This window comes from Magallana gigas, chromosome 7, assembly GCF_963853765.1.
Source record: "Magallana gigas chromosome 7, xbMagGiga1.1, whole genome shotgun sequence".
In the NCBI taxonomy this organism is placed as follows: domain Eukaryota; kingdom Metazoa; phylum Mollusca; class Bivalvia; order Ostreida; family Ostreidae; genus Magallana; species Magallana gigas.
The window spans coordinates 13,515,879-13,529,516 of record NC_088859.1 but is presented as its reverse complement, the minus strand read 5'-3'; the positions used below and the strand labels follow the sequence as shown (position 1 = coordinate 13,529,516).

At 33.0% G+C, this 13,638-nt stretch overlaps 1 protein-coding gene and 1 long non-coding RNA gene across 2 annotated transcripts; one reads left to right on the top strand and one right to left on the bottom strand.

Annotated features, from left to right (window-relative positions):
- Positions 1-8,081: 8,081 nt before the first annotated feature.
- On the bottom strand, positions 8,082-8,558 carry LOC105335130 (craniofacial development protein 2). The gene has a single exon (XM_011438885.3). The coding sequence runs from the start codon at positions 8,556-8,558 to the stop codon at positions 8,082-8,084; it is 477 nt and encodes a 158-aa protein (XP_011437187.3).
- Positions 8,559-10,007: 1,449 nt separating this feature from the next.
- LOC117684609 (uncharacterized) lies at positions 10,008-12,444 on the top strand. Its single transcript, XR_004598333.2, has 3 exons — positions 10,008-10,328; positions 10,443-10,472; positions 12,108-12,444. It is a non-coding gene; the product is annotated as an uncharacterized lncRNA (long non-coding RNA).
- Positions 12,445-13,638: the final 1,194 nt, after the last annotated feature.

Genomic DNA, 13,638 nt, shown 5'->3' with positions numbered 1-13,638 from the left:
AAGTCTTTAAATAGACGTTTGAGATATTTCTTCTTGTGATTACCGGTATACTTAAAGTAATAAAATTATTTACAATTTTTAAAGGTTTGTAGATTTAAGACCTACAGTCATCAAATTCCTCTGTCTTGTAGAAATCCAAGAAACATATCCTTTTATTTTTTTCTTTCAAATGACTCATCGAATTCATATTGCACAATTGAAACAGTCTAATGTAGAGAAATCCCCCAAGTTAAAAAAAAAAGATAATTAAGACTCGCAAGTTGTACATTTTCTTTGCCAGAAGGAGTATGATTTAACTTTATTTGGACAATTTTTTTAGGGCTGTGGGGGGGGGGGGGGACGCCGGGTGCGACCTCCTTTACTCCGCCACTGATTTACCCCTTATTCTATAAAATGTTTCCCTTTCCAAGTTTTGTGGCATGCAACATAAATGATAATTGATTAATAAGTAAGTAATAGAAAGCGTTAGACTTTTATGCATCCCCCATCCTTTGTAATGTTTAGAACTAACCTACATTTTCACTATAATCAAAAAATGGACCCATCAAGTACATCTGATTGAAATTGATTAATAACGATACATGTACATTGATTTCTTTGTTTTAAATGATGGGGTGTATGGGTCGTATTTGACAAAAAACAGAATTCTTAAAAAGTCGAGCTATTCAACGGTAGTATATTGTACGTAGTTATACATGTATATGTACATTAATTAATGAAGCAAACTATCTAAAAGTTATTTTGATAATCTTGGTTGCAGTTCGCCCTTACTCTTAAATTCACCTCCTTTATATCTAGATATGTCATTAATAAAATGGTAAAAACTTTCCATTTTAATTCATATACATGTAAATATGATTAAATTAGAGCGTATAATACAGCAATGTTACAGTATGAACAATATTATATGTTTGCACTGCATTTTATTTAGATTAAATGTCTTGAGTACGACTTTGAGAAAGCTTCAAAGCTTACTCAGAAAATCGCATTTTTGTACTCAGCCGGAGTACGAGTAGGAGTATGAAAAAGTTTTATAACCTCGATATCTTGAGTAGGAGTACGATTTGGAGCACGGAGTACGATTTGGAGTACGAGATCGTACTCAAGAAAGTTTTATAACCTCGGGGCCTGGGGTCCGTGTTACAACGCAAAAAAATTTTGGGACCAAGTCAACGCACTTAAAAAATAATAAAATTCAAAGTGCGTTGATATCGACGATAATAACGCACTTTGAAAAAAAAATGTTCAGGGTTTAACCGAAAAAATATATAATTTTAGAGACAATAAATAAATTAAATTAAAAAAAAAATGACAATTTACGTAAAGAACAACTCGGAAGATTTGAATTATCCAAATATGACATAAACTGCATCGCTTAGGAACTGCATTTTCCTTTTCTTGTGTATGCACCAACATTACTAATTATTGGGTACATTGGGCGGTTCCGAAAACGAAATTAAATTATTTAATTTATTTATAGTTAATGGAGATAACGTATAACATTTTTCAAATGTCTTCAATTGCATGTGCTTATAAACAAACATGATGTGAAAAAAGGATACGTTAGTTATGGTTATCAAAAACAATATAATCTTTTAGAGGATCAGTGGAGAAAAAAACTCACACTCTAATGCTTATTTTTATTTTTATGATAATTTAATGTTTCACGGTCAATGTACATGTAACCTTTTTTTATAAAGAAGGGATTTATTTTATTAGAATTTGAAAAGAGGGTCTATGTTTAAATAGCATTGGAGAAATTATTGTTTGACCAGCTCGTTTTCACTTAATTTACAACAAAGCGTATTTCTTTTTCCGATTTTATACATTAACCCTAGCTAAGTTGCTATATATCATGTATGTTTTGGAAGGAAAAGAGAGGGGTATGGGGACCTTCTTCCTGTAATCAATGAAAGGAAGTATTCTGGTAATTGACCTGTATCTTTGGTTAGCCCCCACCCATATTCCCGATTTTAAAGACGGTAAATAAGATTCATAGTGTTAACAAATCATCATACTATCAACAAATTAGGAATTTAATTCCAGAATTTGTGATTTATACATATTTTTTTTCAAAGTGCGTTAAGTGTCTCGATACTAAAAAATGTTGATGTACCTTCTTAACGCACTTTGAAAAAAAAATTCAAAGTGGGTTAACTTGGTCCTAAATTGAACGCACTTTGAAAATATTTTTCAAAGTGCGTTCATTTTGTCTAAAATTAAACGCACTTAAAAAAAAATTTCAAAGTGCGTTGCCACAGGCCCGTTTCACTAAAAGGCGTAAGTTACAACGAAACTTAAATTAGATCTCAGGCCGTGCGCCAAAAAAAAAATAAAGATAAAATAACTAACGATGACACGGTATAGCATCGCATCATCGCTGTCGCAGCATCGCGTCATCGCTATCGCACCACCGCGTTATCGCTACCATATCATCGCGCTATCGCGTCATCGCGCTATCGCTTCGTCGGGCTATCGCACCATTGTCATCGCATTGTCGCGCCATCGCATCATTGTCATCAATATATATGACATAAATATCCCCTAAACTTCAATTGCGGTGATATAACTACGAATCTTAAGCCATGATATTAATTGTCGTTGGGCTTTTATAATGTTTACCTTCTCAAACATTTTTATAACATACATTTTGGTCAAATACGTATTTTAAAATTTTAAAAAACTAAACCTGTGAAAGTATTTTGATTAAAATGAGCTTTTATCCACAATAATATCGACAGGTGTCACATACCACTTTAAAACTGGTCTTTCTTACCCTTGAGGAGAGGAACTAATAAGTTGCAAGAACTTGTTTCCAATTTTTTTTTTTATTCAATAAAATATGTTCGAAACAATACGGTCAACGTGTATATATTCTTATAAAACATTTCTTCACGTTGAATCTAGAAATAACAAACTTGTTGAATTGTAAGGTTAAACGAGAGTGTCTCTTTTGAAAATTATGAAAATAATGAACAAATGGTCAGAGATTCTGATGTAAGGGTGAATATTTGCAGGGTGTTGTGAAGATGCGTTCTTTTAATACACATCCTGAATGTAAAAGCTTTAGTAAATATCAAACTTATAATACTCAATTCAACAGCTGACGCTTATACCTATTGCGCTACGCTGCAATTCATGTAAATCGTGATGAAAAAAAAATTCTTAAAGTTATTGTTAATTTCAATGTGTTTTTTTTTTTACAGTAAGCACGTCACAACATGAACGTGTACCACACCTCTATTAAACTTAATTTGATATTTTGTTTTCCTTTTTTCTTTTAAAAATTCATTCCTTGTTCGATAATTCTGTTATAATTTTGTCAAAAACATGTACATTGAATGAAAAGGGTTGCCATTTTTAAATTCTAAAAAAAACTATCAAGATCGATTGTATTAAATATTTAATTTCTTTTTAATCTCAAACCTTTATGAGATGAAGCTTAAAAAGTGCATTTCAAAGATATTAATCAAGTTTAAAACAAGTTTATAACATATATAGTTATTCCCTTATGTTATATGAAATAAAAGTACTGAAAGTACTGAAAAGCGATAGCAAGCTTGTTTTGAATGATTGTATAAAGATTTAATATTGAGTTTATTTACAAGAATAGAAAAATATCAACAATTCCTCAATGAAAATCTATTATCTTTCCGTTCCTTTATACCAACGTTTATTTGCTATCAACAATATTCTTATGTTATTTTGTGCAAGAAAGTTCATTTAAAATGAAATGTATTAAATTTAAACTCTCATGGTGCCGAGTTAAGCATTCCTTTCGTCTTTCGCGTTGTTCGTGAATTTTAAAATATTTTCAGAGCTATGATGTCAATCTAAACTTAAGTTGAGGCTAATAATTGTGTTTATGGTGTACACCACGGCCCTTAAACGAGTGAAAAAACCAAACATTTTTACCCGTTTATATCGTCCTCTCAATAAACTTTAAGCAAACTGAATGATCAACAATAAACCATTAGATTTTTGTGAAACGATAGATATGACATTTTTGGTCACAAACTATTATTTAGTAAAGGAAAAGTTACGATATTCTAGCCTGATAATTAAATCACTTTTCTTTATCTTTACACAGACATCTCCGTCTAAGGTAGGTGAAGATGGCAGCGATCATCAAGCCTTCTTTAATTGGTCTGGGCCATTTCACAATATGGATACATTTACTATGCATGAAATTGTTTTCAGCACTTTGAAACAGATTGTAAGGATACTACAATAGCGATTTTTCCACAAATTGTAATATGTGATAAATGATATCATTTTCTACCTTATGCAAAATAAACTACAATCTACCATCTGTTCTTTAATGTGGGTCTCTTCAAAGAATCAAAATGCAACAAACGTTGCTATATATTTGGAGTTTTACAAAATGGATTCATTTGAAAATTGAGAAAAATGACCGTAACGGTAACATAGATATGTGTGTAAGATTTTGGAGGCGCTCACTTTTTACATTTTCTTTTATGTTATTTCTAATAATGTACTCCTATAAAGCTTTATTTTAAAGCTTTATTTTACCACAACGTCATAAAAGCATAATGGCATCGGTCACGTACTAAACATAGGAAAACTCGTTTTAAAAAAAACACTTCAAAAATCGAAATACTTTATATGCATTTTGTTTATTGTGTTCAATTTCATAAATGATATCGAAAACAATTCTTACAAATATAAATGTATCATATATTACTAAATTACGAGGAAAAAATGAGCAATCAAAACTTAAGTCGGTCACCTTAAAATGAAAACAAGCTGATGCAGTCAAAGTTATGAAAATTCCTCGAATATGCCAATTTTAAGTATAATCAAAACCCGGAGTGCTTTATTTGGCTCCGACCTAACATGAAAGAGATGAAGATCTTGAAAAAAAAAAAGAATTTTTGCATTAAAATTAGTTTAAATCTTTTTTTTTTTTAAATGCTGCGAGCCAATTTCTGGTTTTGCAAAGATCAACACCATAATGCCATAATGACAAGATTATAAAAAATATCTTTTATATTTATGTATATATAATATGTAGGCCTACCTAAATTTTCAAATCCCCAATATATACTAGTGTCACAACGTGACTTTTGCGTAATTTTAATTTCAAAACTAATGTTGAAGTGTTGTATTTAGTTGAATGCCTAATTAAAAACAGAAGTAGTGAATATTTTCTCTCTTTCTTACAATAAACACTCGTACTGGTTACACTAGTTTTGTTACTTGGAACTGTCCAGAGTTAAAATACCGAGTAATTTCTTTGATGACGGAAAGTCCAGTACATCCGGGAATCTCCACGGCGGATCTCAAACTGACGCTTTAACACAACGCGCATCTTTAACTCAAACATACAAAGTATTTACATCACTCTCACACCGGTGATACTTTGATGACGGGAATGACACCAATCATAAGCAAAACAAACAACATCTACATGTATACTCTATAGCTCAGCACAGGACCCTCGGGGACTTTGAAGAAAATGTTTTCAATTAACAGTGAATAAGGGGAAAACATGAGATTTTTCATTTTATTTACAATGTGACAATTTTGTCATAGATGTACACATTTTGATTCTTAATCATCTAAATTTTGTAAGAACACAAGTACATGAAAAGTACTCTGAGTTTTATATTAAATGTGTCAATGTGTCCTTCTTTTACAATGAGCGCTCTGGGGACATATTATTCACACATGTTGTGAATTTAACTACTTATTTAGGCCTCTTCATGCCAGGTGGTACATAAGGCAGCCACACAGTCTCATCATCCAGTCGGATCCTTTGCTTTTGCCACCACTGTTTTCCATGTTTACTCTATCTTTTTCAGCTCACTCTCTGCTGTTCTTCGCCATGTTGTTTTTGGCCTACCCTTTTTCCTTTTACCATCGGCCGTCCAGAAGATGCATTCTCTGGTAATGTCGTACTGGTCTTTTCTGAGCACATGGCCGATCCATCTCCAATTCCTTCTAGCGATTTCCACAGCTATGTGTTCCTGTCCTGCCATCTCTCTGAGTGCGTTGTTAGATATTACTTTCGGCCTTCTAATCTTGAATATGGACGGTAAGCATCGGTTTACGAATACTCTCAGTTTCTTTGTGAGGTCTTTCCGGAGCTTCCAGCCTTCTGAGCCATATAGCAATACTGATTTTACATTGCTGTTGAAAATCCTGAGCTTTGTTCTTGTGGTTATAAAGGAGGATGTCCATACTGGTTTTAAGATGGCAAACACATGACGGGCTTTGTTGATTCTTGATGTAATATCCTCGTCCGTACCTCCTGATGTTGTTATAATGCTGCCCAGGTATGTAAAGGTGTCTACATCTTCCAAAGGCTCTCCATTTACTTGTACGGAGTTGTTGTTCCGTGCATTTATTCTCATTATTTTGGTCTTCTTTAAATTGACGTTAAGTCCCAAGCTTCTAGATGTTGTGTGGAGTTTGGTTGTTTTCTCCTGAATATGCTGATGAGTGGAAGAGATAAGGCATAGGTCATCGGCATAATCTAGGTCATCCAGTTTGTTTTCCATTTTCCATCTAATGCCGTTATTCTGGTCTCTGGTGGATTCCCTCATGACCCAGTCTATGGCCACTAAAAAGAGTAGAGGTGATAGCATACAGCCCTGTTTCAGCCCTGATGTTACTGGGAACCACTCAGTTTGGCCTTTGTCAACCATCACACTACACTGAATCCTTCATGTAGTACTCTGATGATGTTAATAATCTTCAGTGGTAGTCCATACAGTCTTAGGAGTTTCCATAAACTTTCCCGATGTACACTGTCGAAGGCCTTCTCGAAGTCAACAATGTTGAGATATAGAGAGGATTGCCACTCTATTGACTGCTCTATGATGTTTCGTAATACAAATTTTGGTCACAGCATGATCTACCTGGTCTGAATCCTGCCTGCTCCTTTCTAAGTTTTGCATCAACTTGGTGTTTTACTCTGTCCAAGAGAACTCTGGTAAAAACTTTACTTATTGTTGGTAAAAGTGTGATTCCCCTCCAGTTGTTGCATTCTGTTTTATCTCCCTTTTTTGGAAGTTTTATAATAATTCCACTTTTCCAATCTGATGGCATCATGTTGGTTCTCCAAATATCTTGGAAAAGGTCATGCATAACAATAGATGTTGCTTCAATGTCTGCTTTTAGTAATTCTGCTGGGATGTCATCTATTCCTGCAGCCTTGTTGTCTTTCATTTTCCTGATTGCTTTCTGTATTTCCACTAGACTTATTTCCTCCACACTGATGTCAAGTTCTGTTACATTTTCGTTGTCAATATCTGGTGGTTGGTATGGGTCTCCTCTATTCAAAACTGATTTAAAATGTTCTGCCCACCTTTTCATGATGTCGCTGTCCTTGGAAAGAATGTTGCAATGCTGGTCTTTCACAACACTTGAATTGTTGGTAAATTTTCCAGACATCATTTTTGTAATTTTATAGAGTTCTTGGATATTTCCAGTCCTTGCTGCTTCCTCGGCTCTACAGGCACTGTCTTCTATGAATTTTCGTTTGTCACGTCTTGCACTCCTCTTGACCTCTCTGTCCTTGTCTCTGTAAGACTTTGACAAGGATTCCATCTCTGTGTTGTCTTTACATTCTAACATTTTTGATCTGATCTTCTTTCTCTCTGATATTAGAATCCATGTATCTGATGTTATCCATTCTTCTTTCACACTTTTCCTATATCCCAGTGTGTCAGTTGCAGCGGAAGTAAAACAGTCCTTGATATTATCCCACTTTTTGTCCATGTTGTTTTAATCATTCATGGTCTCTAGTGCAGAGAATCTGTTCCTCAGTTCCAGTTTAAAGGCTTCCTTTACTTCAAGCTGTTTAAGTTTATTCACTGCAAACTTCCTTCGTCCTTGCACTTTCCTCATCGCCTTTAACTTAAGTTGTATCTTGGCACGCAAAAGTATGTGATCGCTGTTAATATCTGCACCTCTGTACGTCCGAGCATCTATAACTGATCTCCTCCACCTCTTATTGATCATGATGTAGTCTATTTGGTTCTTTGTTCTCTTATCTGGCGAAACCCAAGTGTACTTGTGAATGGCCTTGTGTGCAAAGATTGTGTTGCAGACCACTAGTCATTCATCTCGCAGAAGTCTAGTAGATGTTCTCCATTTTCATTTAATTGTCCAATGCCATGTGCTCCCATACATGCCTCCTTGCCGGTGTTATCCTGTCCCACTTTAGCATTAAGGTCTCCAATAACTATCACCATATCATGTTTCGGAGTTCGATGTAGCACACTCTGAAGTAGATTGTAAAAAGTGTCCTTTTCGTCATCACAAGCATCGTTGGTTGGCGAGTAACACTGAATCACACCGAGCTTGATGTGTTTGGAATTGAACCTAGCATACACTATTCTGTCGTTCACAGGGTACCATTCTATCAGTGTCTTTGATGTTTCCTTACTCATCATTATTGCTTCGCCTCTCTGGTGATCTTGATCCTTGCCTGAGTAGATGATGGTCTCACTACTATTACAAGTTATTTTTCCAGAGCCTGTCCAACGTGCTTCACTTATGCCAAGAATACTGATGTCATATTGCTTCATCTTATGGCGATCTGTGCTGATCTGCTAGTTTCAAACATAGTCCACATGTTCCATGCTGCTATGTTGATGTTGCTGTTTTGTCTCAGAAGGTAGCTTCTCAGTCTAGTAGTTCTCTGATGATTTTCCTGACTAGACGTCATGCTTTTATTTATGATGTTACCTACTGGTGAACCAGGTAATATTTTTCTCTGTGTGTCTGTTTCTGTAGTCAGTGTTCACCGCAGAAGGTGTGACTGGCCCCATGCTGCAGGCATAGCCCCGTTAGCCGGCATAACCCGTTTCCACCTCCTACGACAGGGACGTGGAGCATAGACTTTAGAAGGTGAATTTAACTAGTGGTATCTTAAATTTTGAATTACTTTCAATTCATAAACATCTTTAAGAATTTAACTAGTGGTATCTTAAAGATGTTTATAAATTGAAAGTAATTCAAACGTGTGCTTAACTTTGTATTGTATTTTGTCAGATAAACATGTATATTAAATTTCTACCAAAATAACCGCTTACTCTTTATTACAAAACACAGTTTTATCCATCACGATTTATCAACAGACTGGAAAAAAATATAGGCAACCAATCATAAAAACACTACAAAATGAACTAAATAATTCACTATTAGATAATAATTTCACGTAATCCTGACATAGCATTCTAATTTTTAAATTCTAATATAAACTTCTTTTCAAATTTGAAAATAAAAAGCATAAAGATCGTTGCTAAGCTGCTTATCTAATCAAGCTGTTGACAAACATAGATTTTTACAGACTATGCTATTAATTACCATTGATTAGATGTAAGAATTGAACATTCTCTGATGGAATTGATTTTAATATATTTTACTTCATATGAAAAAAAAGTAGATTGTATGTAAGTAATGTCTCTTTTCCATTAAAACTACGTTAAGGTTTTTAAAGAGATGAGTGCAGTGTACCAAATAAATTGTTGTTTTATTTAATAAATCTAAAAAAAAGTAAACACCGAAATCAAATAGATTTTATTTGAAGAGCTTAGTTCCTTGTTCTTAAATTAAAATTTAAAAATCGCCTCCTTTGCGACCATTCTACAAATAAGTTTTTAACGTCTTTAAAAAGTGTTTTACGACACCGGTATATCATATGTATATATTATACATTATATGTAGATATACTAGTATCTAAATCTTCAAGTCCCCAATCAATACAGTACTAGTACATAAGACGTATTCTAGTTGAATCTTATGCTAAATATAAATGGGTTTAAGTGTCCCTCATTTACAATGACGCTCTGGAGACATATTATTTACAAATTATTAATGTTGCAAATTTTACCAGTGATATTTTGAAGGTCATTTAAATGTGTGCTTAGCTTTGCATCGTATTTTGTCAGATACGCATGTATTTGATACATGAATACTAGTAAATGCTTACTCTTTTTTATGCATCACGATTTATGAACATATTGAAAGGAAATATAAAAAGCCAATTATAAAAACTACAATTAAATGAGCCAAATTATTCAATATTGGATATAATTTCACGAAATCGTGACTAAAAATCTCGTTTTTAAAATAAAAAACTAAATACTTTCCAAATTTTAACTAAAATGCGCAAAAATGGCTGCAGTAAAGCTTATCTAATCAAGCAGTAGACAAACATCGGTTTTTACAGACTATCCTATAAATTACCATCGACTACAGGTAAGAATTGAACAGGATTGTCAGGATGTCTGGACGTATTTTCTGCCTTGTCTTGGTACTATTTAGTTTGATAGCTCTCCAGGATGAAGTTAAAGGTAATGTTTCATTTCCTTTCACGTACTTTGATGGAATTTATATTAATATATTTTATCTTCAATGAAAAAGATATACAGTGTATATAAGTAATGCTTATTTTTCTCAATGTTAAGGTTTAAAAAGAGATGAACGGAATATACCAGGTAAGTTGTTGTTAGTGTTTTGTTTTCATTTAAAAAAAAAAATCTTTTTAAAATAAATGCCTAAACCAATCAATTATACCAGAAATTTGTTTTATTGGAAGAACTAGATTTCTCGTTCTTCTGTAAACATTTCAAAATCTTTTAATCGGGTTCAAATTAAAAATACAAAAATTGCATTCATCCTTCTTCCAATTTGATTTTTTTATTTGAGATACTTAGAAAGGATTATATCTGTGTTATCTTAATAATTTCCGAACAACCCTCGTAGTAGGTGGGGATTGGGTTTTTTCAGTGTGATCAAAATTTAAATTAGAATCATTAAATATTGATCTGAATAAAAAATGGATCAAATATCGATTGTAAAAAAAATACTTGAAGTGATAAAGTCAATTTTTCGAAAGGTAAATTTTCATCAGTTAATTAAGGAAGGGGGACTGTTGTTTATTGCAAGGCGAACCAATATTTTTCTGCTTTGTCTCGTCATTTATTTGCATATTAAGTGGCTGTATGAGGTTAAAGAACATGGGTGAATAAGGCGTGCAAACTGCCTATATAAGGATAGATAAGATAGTATAAAAGTAAAATATGAACAAATCTCATAATTTCTTTCTAAATTATTGAAAACAATGTATATTTACCACAATATAGATTTATAACCTTAAAATATGTTAAATATTTGGAATAGGTTGATTTAAACTGGCGTATGCGTGTCAAAACCTCCAAATAGTGCCAATTTTAGAACTTCAATGCCTTTTCTTTAATAGAATGGGTCTGAGCTCCATATTTTTGTCATAGTCTATAAAAGGTTTAAAGGAAATCAAACCGATTTGAATCAACAAAAACGTGGAGAGATGACCCACTATACTTTAGAAATGTCATTTTGTATCCCAAAAATTGATCGTTTTAGAGAAAATACTACAAGTCCGTAAAATCGTGGCTGAAGTTGCATTTAGCATTTAACAATGAACTGTGTTTTGACTGAAATGGCTCAGTGGTTACAGCACCAGACATTAGGTAAAATTATATAGCTAGGGTTTTTAGGTTGTGGTCTTCGATACCACCAAAACTTTAGAATTTACTTTTTTTTCTTATCTTTTTTTATATTTAAAACTGAATGTAGTTAGAAATTGTGCTTTTGTAAACTTGTAATATAACATCATTTAGTGTATTTAATTGGAAAAAAATTAATTTGAATTTTTTTTTACGACAAAACCAAATGGGCATTTGCACTATCTTGTTCCCCCATCTCCTTTGTTGGCTCATAATCAAATCTGCTTATTTTTTAGATGGTTTTAGATGTTTCTGCGTTGGGTTTTTGAATTGTGATTGAAACACTTAACACTTTAGTTCAGAAAAAATATTATTGCAGTTTTAAATGTTTTTTTTAGCATGATTGGATCTATAATCAATTGTTATACAAGTAGATGGTATTCTCAATACTTTAAAAAATCAATGAAAGTATTAACGAGAAAGAAAAAATGCAAGGAAATATACATACAAATGAACAATAACTTTTGTTATTATTATATTATTATAAATTGTTAGTTTGAATATTGTCGCTTTTTTGTAACTACTCGTAACTTTGTGACTATTTGTAGTTGGTTGGTTGTATTATTGTCAGATTTTCATTTACAGATCAGAAATCTTCCTCTGGAAAACCTGATACAAAAGAGACTCGGCGAGTGCCTGGTATCAGAGGTATCGCTGGATTGAAGAGACGCTATTATTCTATATAAACGAAAAAAATTGATGGCGATCAGAAATAAAAAGAGCTGAGAGATATAAGTTTTAGAATTTTGACAATTCAATCATCTATCTGTTTATCTGTACCGTTAGAACGACAAAAGGTGTCATCCATCTCTTTACCTATCTAAACTTATTTTCAATTCATCCATTTTATCATTTCAATCGAATGCTGGCATTGCATTGCTCATTCAAGAAATAGTTGTCTGTACCTTTATATAAAGTGTAGGACATTCTAAGTTTTTGGAACTTGTGTCCAATCCTTTTGGCATTAGTCAATAAAATATGTTCAACACATAAAGTGTAAAACATTTGTTTATTGTATCCAGTCGTCAAAATTATCTCTTTTTTCGGGGGGGGGGGGGGGGCGGAAATATTGAATAGAATCCGCTTTAAATAGCCACCTAAGTTGTACATTTTTTATTTCAACTTGTTAACTTGTTAGTTTTAAGCAATTGACTTCCATGTCAGTTGAACTGGTCATCTGTTAAAGGTACATGCATATGTGGCGTATTTTTTCATGCTAACAAATATTTGATTGATTGATTGATTTAAGTAAGTTATATAAAGATACAGTATTTATCTTTTATAGAGTTTATATCATTCGGGTTAAAAAGATATAGAAATAAATAATTTTTATAATTATTATGGAGTAGATAGTAAATCCAGCATTTGAACCCCGCCTTAAATCGGTCACGTGATACCACGCTCAGTTTATCACAACAACAATGGCGACGACAAGAAAGATAAATGTACCGTTAGGTTTGACAGATTTGGCAAAAATCAAAGAAAGAGACGGACCATGTTGAAAGATGGAATAGGAATTACAGCCGAATTAAACTTAAGTTTATCATGAAGTTGTAAGGGTTTTGCTAGTCAGTTTCGTACGTACTCCACATGTTCCATGTCTTAACGTTATAAGTTATAAACCATAAGTAGAGGAATTTTTTTAAATCAGTAAAAATAAACACTCTCAGTACATGCATCCCTCAGGGAGAGGAGGGGGGGGGGGGGGTAAATCACTCATTTTACCGTGTCGTTGATGATAAAATCGTATTTCATCTTTATTACAAATAATTAGCAATTTATATCGTTCTACATTAATGAAGAACGATATAATAATGCTTCAGGTATCATCTGATATAAGAATTATCTAATTCAAGACATGAAAAACGTGATTCTAATTTGTAAACAAACTGTTCAAATGCTAGGTTTTCCCGCACTCATGCGCAGTGGCGTTACAAATGGCGGATCACATTAATATTCATCAGACGTGTAGCAAAGTTTCCAGACAAATAACAAAAGAAAGAACATGTTTCATGGGCCTAGAGTTTGTGAAACGTCTTATAATAAGAAGCACGATGTATATTTTTACTCAAACACATGTCAAAATTTTTACTCCAAATACGCCACATATACCTTT